At 36.8% G+C, this 6,019-nt stretch overlaps 1 protein-coding gene across 1 annotated transcript; it reads right to left on the reverse strand.

The window, feature by feature from the left end:
- Window positions 1–765: 765 nt before the first annotated feature.
- LOC113359012 (putative EG45-like domain containing protein 1) lies at window positions 766–1,419 on the reverse strand. The gene is made up of 3 exons (XM_026602713.1): window positions 1,305–1,419; window positions 902–1,175; window positions 766–775 (listed from the first exon to the last, which is right to left on the reverse strand). The coding sequence occupies exons 1-3, from the start codon at window positions 1,417–1,419 to the stop codon at window positions 766–768; spliced, it is 399 nt and encodes a 132-aa protein (XP_026458498.1).
- Window positions 1,420–6,019: the final 4,600 nt, after the last annotated feature.

Genomic DNA, 6,019 nt, shown 5'->3' on the forward strand with positions numbered 1-6,019 from the left:
TAAATATGGGAAATATGAGCTGTACTCCACTACATGTGAGCTGTCACCCACTATGTAAATACCTATATAAAGAGAAAGGCAGGAGAGAGAAAGGGAGATAGACACTTTAGGGAGGACACATTTGTAGAGAGAGAAAACAGAATTGGTATTATCTTCTTCTTCTTCCTTCATCAAGCTAGAGCTCCAAATACTCATTAATGGAGTCTCAATTGTAATCCTTATGTAATTCAATAATCATAGTGAAACCTAACCCCGTGGATGTAGATCAAATTGATCGAACCACGTAAATCTTGTGTCTCTCTTTATAATTTAGCACTTTAATATTTATTTTGATTGTGAAATAGATTTAGATGTAGGAATAGTTAATGTGGTGTGTTGTAGGATTTCCTACAACTACACACCAAATCAAAAACATCGCGACGGGCAGGGCAAAGCCCCGCACACACCAAGCTAAAAAAAAATATGCCCGGTGCGTAACACGGGCACAAATCTAGTGATCATGAAAAGATGGTAATGAGATGCACATTCTTGGGACTTTCCATGCATGTGTTCTATCGATTTTTCTCAGCTGAAAAGATGCAGTAGCTGATAATATTTTTGCTCATTTTATTATTGCCAATGGTGTCATATTGAAAAAAGAATACATTACTGCCAATCGTGGCTGACATAAATGCCTATTACAGGCCACTCGACCATTTATTTCTCTGTAAACATTCTCTAAAACATCAGCAATGTGCATAACCCGTATTTCCCAGTCTTCTTTGTTTATTTTATCCTGCAAGAACAAAATAACGAAAGTATAAGCAAATGCATGCAAGGAAAACATTGAGGTGTCTGAACTCAAGCTGCTTATCTTGTAATTAAGTTTTGGTTTGATCGAAAAATCATACAGTCTGCGTACCTTTGGTATTCGATCTTGATGACACCAGCTACAGGATTAGCAATCTTGGCAAATGCTTCTTTAGATAAGTCAATGGTTCCTCCGCATCCAGGACAATGATTAACGATTTTCACCGTCACTGTGGGTGTATTCGTATAAGGATGTGGGACCGCATTAGTGGGACCTGTACAGGTAACTTTGTAGATATGTCCACAAGCAGCCCCATTGTTCCAGAATGAATCACTGGCTGCCGCAATCATCACACCCTGATCTTTGTTCCCATAGCATGCTGAATCTGCATATTCAGTTTAAAATTGTCAGTGTAACTGTGTAAGCGTTGAATGTGATATCTTCTAGTGTCTGGTCCAAAATGACCCTCGACACCGGAGTGCTTTGGGGGAAATAGAGAGATAAGTTTACTTACGACCGTAGCTACTGTAAAAGGTTGCGGTGCCACTATCTGCAGTTACCAAAGAACAATAGCTGATTAAAACTAGTACTAGTGCAAGAGATATGAGAAAGGGGGAACTTGCTGCCATTCTTTGCTTTACTTAAAACTAAGGATCGATGAAGTGATTTACTGTGTGGGTATCTTCCTCGATGAGTGAAGATGAAGATTTGATATTCACTATTTATAGATGGATTACCAGAAAAAGACCTACCTTTTATGGGGCGGGGGAGTATTAATAACTTTGCATTGTTATTACTTGACTTATTGGTATTTTGTTAGGTTGATCACATATGTGCTGGTAGACTAAATATAAGTGTTGCGCGTCCGGTGGACTTCCTTCATCAATAATATGTACATAGCATGTAATATTCAGATTGCGTCAATGAAAAATCCTCTCCTAAAATTTTCAATGATACGAATATGGTTGAAGATTGGCTCATTCACTGAAAAAAATTTCTATCAATTTATATTTATTTGGGTATGACATTGTAAGCACCCGGATTTGGCGTAGCCGAAGGAGAAAGAATGGGGGCAGGGATAATATAAAACCTAAGCCACCATTAATGATGACGTGGAAAATATGGGTTGCCCTTTAAAGAATGATCAGTGGTTATCCAAATAAACCTCATTGTAATGTACACGTGTACGACTAATGTTGGGAGTCTTGCAAGAAAATGTATTAGGGCATACGTGCATCTTAATGTCAGGCTTTGTTTATAAAAGGAGACCAATCCTCCAGAAAATTGTACTGTTGGGATTAGTCTCTTGTAATACTTCACTAATTTCGGGGTGTTTACAGACATCTTGTGATTTACTATTATACAATCAGTCAATGTACTAGAAATTCAATTCAAGATCCCTTCCCTTTCTACTTCTTTCTACGTTAATCGACTTTTCTACGAGCTTTGCCCAACTGATCGATTATACTCTTCAGGACTCGTATCAAAGAACATAATAAGCAATAACTTATAAGCATTTTTACTTGAGAGAATTTTCAGCTTAAAATTCGAAACCTTGATACTATAATTAATTAGTATTGCGAGCCTTATAGGCTTATTTACGTACCGTTGGAAGATAATGTTGATAAAAACCTCCTTGTTTACTAAAAGGTCTAGCCCAAGACTGTCCATTGCTAATATGAAGTTTAAGAAACTCTGTTCGGAATCTGCTACTGGTTTGGAATCCCCAATCTCGTAGGCTGAATGTTTAGTGGCCCTAAAAGGTTTGAGTACGCCTGGTCCAGACGTTTTCCAAGTGACGATCATTAGAAAATGCTGCCATTTTATGAAAGATGATATCTTGAAGGTGGTCAAAGATTTCAATGGATGGGGCACTTTAAACTGGAGGTTAACGAATTATTTTGTTTCTTTCAATATTCCTAAAAAGCAAGTTGTCGAATAGATAAAAGATTTTCGACTGGTTGGCTTTCTAAACAACATTTACAAATGATTAGCAAAGTATTGGCTGAGAGATTGAAAGGGGTTTTTCCTTCAGTAATTTCTCAATAACAGTTGGCTTCCCTCCATGGGAGACAAATTCTTGATAGTGCTCTTCTCGCTAATGAATGTATGGATTCTCGAATCAAGAGCGGTATTCCTGGTGTTATTTGTAAAATTGACTCTGAAAAAACGTTCGACCATGTTTCATGGGAGTTTGTAGACGAAGTTCTTGGAAAGATGGGATTTGGCTAATTATGGCGCAAGTGGATTCAAAGATGCATTACCACACACCTACTTCAGTATTAATCAACGGCTCGACTCACAATAAATTCACTACAGGTGACCCGATCTCCCCTTTTATATTTCTTGTTGTGTAAAAAGCTCTTAATCTTCTACTGCAATGTGGTCACAAATTTGGTCACTTCTTTTTTTAAATGGACGTATAATGAAATCAAAGTTAGTCATCTTCGGTCAATGGTCAAAGTGAACGACCAGTCAGTGGACAAAGTCAACCTTTGGTCAAGTATTAAAATCAACCATCGGTCAATTATCGAATCCAAGTTGTCAGTCGCGCTTATAGCCAGTTTCCATCCATGTTTCCAGCGGTGGTGTCATCCAGTTTCCGTCCATGTTTCCAGTGGTGCTGCCAAACAGTTTTCGTCCATATTGTCAACAGTGCTACCAACCTGTTTTCAGCCATGTTGCCAGATGTTGCCAACCAGTTTCCAGCCAGGTTGCCAGCGGTGCTGCCAATCAACATCCAGCCAAGTTGTCAGTCGCGCTGCCAGTTAGTTTCCAGCCAAGTACTCTGCCGCGCTGCCAGCTAGCCTCCATCCATGTTGTCAGTTGTGATGTCAACCAGCCTCCATCCAGTCAACAGTGAAAGTCAACTGTGCTAGTCAAAGTCAAGGTCGTTGGTCAAACCCGCAAGCCCAAGTCGATTTGGCCCGTTTCTACCGATCCAGTACAAAAATCCTGGAGGAAGATTCTAGATAACTTGCTGACCAAGTTGCTAGAGGGAAGTTCTAGAATATTCCAGATGACTTGCTGGCCAAGTTACTTACATATGAAGTTTATCTCGAAATTAGGGTTTAGCCTACATATTCAACTGTATTAATAGAGGAGAATCTCAACCCTAAAGGGGCGCACGCTGATAGATGAAAATACACTAGCAAATCCTAAAAGGGATCAGAAATCAAATGTATCAATCACATCAATGAAATATCTCTCCTTATGGGGATTCATTCGTGGATGTAGGGAAAACTTGTCGAACCACGTTAATATTCGTGTCTCCCATATTCATGCTTGTTTTGTGTTAAACCCTAGTTCTCATCATCATCATCATCAAACCGATTGTGTTTTGTGCCTGATAATATTTCTGGTACAAACAAGTTCTAAAAACGATCTCTTGCATGATAATCCAAAAGCGAAACACAAGAATTGGTGGAAGAAGAAACGGAACAAGCCAAAAACTATAGATGGTCAAAAAAATCCATAGTTACGGAAAAGTCTGTTTCATTCACTTGTGGTGAGCAAAACATTGTTCACCTCAACACAACTTGATTGTGTTGTAAGTGCATCGTCACCAAGGAATGTCATGTTACGTATACGGTGAGGGAAGCACAAGAATTGGGGCGCACATATTGTAAAGCCGTAGGATTCACGATTGGATTCTTCTAAAAGTTATGTATATAAACTTGAACAAGTCTTATGATTTTATTTGCTTGATGTCATGATCTTATATCAAACATCTTTGTGATTATCATTCGTACTCTTGTTTTTTGCTAAGAGATTTGGTGGAAACCCGATTATCGTCTTGATTGGTTGAAAAATGTATACCTTGAAGTTCAATATCCAATATTTAGGAAGACAAGAATTTTTATCTCTACCTTGTTGAGCCCATACTCCAAATAGATGATTTAATGTCAAAAAGGATGTAAAAGAGTTCGTGAATTTCTATCCTCATGATTCACATACCGGGTATGCATACCATTCTTTAAAATAAAATCCAGGGATTTTTGTTTGCGAAACCATCTTGCAAACTCCTCCAGCTCACGAAATATCAGTTACGCCATTTTGCGAACTGGCATGTAAACGTAGATATTCGATAAACTTATTTTGGTCGTAAGTTCTACGCCTGAACTTGAGCTCATTCTTTTTTGCATTCTCTTTCTATTTAAATTATGTTCAAGATGGTGATGATAAATCCTTAATTTTAATGAGTTAGTTTTGTATATGACCCATTTCTTGATTTTGAGCACTTTTGTTCCGTTAGTCACACTTCTTCCACTACACTTGTGAGTCCAAGTTGTAATGACTTGAGGATCTGGGTAAAACTCTCAAGACACGATAATGATAATCGTACTGATTTTGGGTACATCATTCACCATTAGATAAGAGATAATAGATTTTAGGTGAAGTATTTATGATAGACATATCAATGCGAATAATGATACATGTACCTTGTCTGTAGTTCATGTGTATCTAACTTGATTTTTGTTTAAGATTATTAAATAATCAGGTTTGAAGAAACGATGTTGTTTTCTAGGAAACTTCTTGCGAGAATTTATTCTTGTGTTCGAGAAGGATAATAACTACGGTTTGGTATATAATATATTGTGATTACACAGCTATTTCCAAAGATTTTCATCTGACATGTTTTTAAATTTATTTATTTAAATTCTAAGTTTTTGGAAGATGAACTTGCATTATTTAATCTTATTAGTTTTATTTATTGCGAATGGTTTATGAGATATATGTGCCTTTACGTTTTGAGTTTTGTGCTATTATCTCATAAATGATCAAAAGTTAAATCTATTATGTCTTTATGCATATATTGATAAAAAAATAGAATGCACTATTTGTGAAATATTGATATCTCCTTTATCAACTTTTGTGAAAGTACTACATATTACTGCGTAAGTTTTCTTATGTAAAGTAATACCGGTTAAATTAATCAAAAATATTTTCTTATGGTTAACTTACTCGATGATTTTGGATAAAAATCCATGTGATTTGTTAATGTCCAAAGAAATCCTTCTTTTCTCGTAAAAGTAAGGTCACTCATGTTGTTCTCTTGGGAATGACATCAAACGGGGTAGAGTTCTTAAATGAACTTATGCTTAATTGCTTTTTTTCTTTCTGGGGAGAGCGGTTGTGGAATTTTTAGGGGTTAACTTGTATCTTAATAAACTCCTTGATGAAAACACTAAGTTTCGACTATGTCATATCATCTAAAGTAAACTTGAT

The sequence above is a fragment of the Papaver somniferum genome, chromosome 1, assembly GCF_003573695.1.
Source record: "Papaver somniferum cultivar HN1 chromosome 1, ASM357369v1, whole genome shotgun sequence".
Classification (NCBI taxonomy): Eukaryota; Viridiplantae; Streptophyta; class Magnoliopsida; order Ranunculales; family Papaveraceae; genus Papaver; species Papaver somniferum.

What these genes read in the sequence shown, in the direction of transcription:
- LOC113359012 (XM_026602713.1), bottom strand. Translation starts at nt 1,419, where the DNA reads ATGGCAGCAAGTTCCCCCTTTCTCATATCTCTTGCACTAGTACTAGTT. An exon ending in CTTTTACAGTAGCTACGGTC is followed by an intron (nt 1,176 to 1,304) that starts GTAAGTAAACTT and finishes CTGAATATGCAG; the next exon opens with ATTCAGCATGCTATGGGAAC.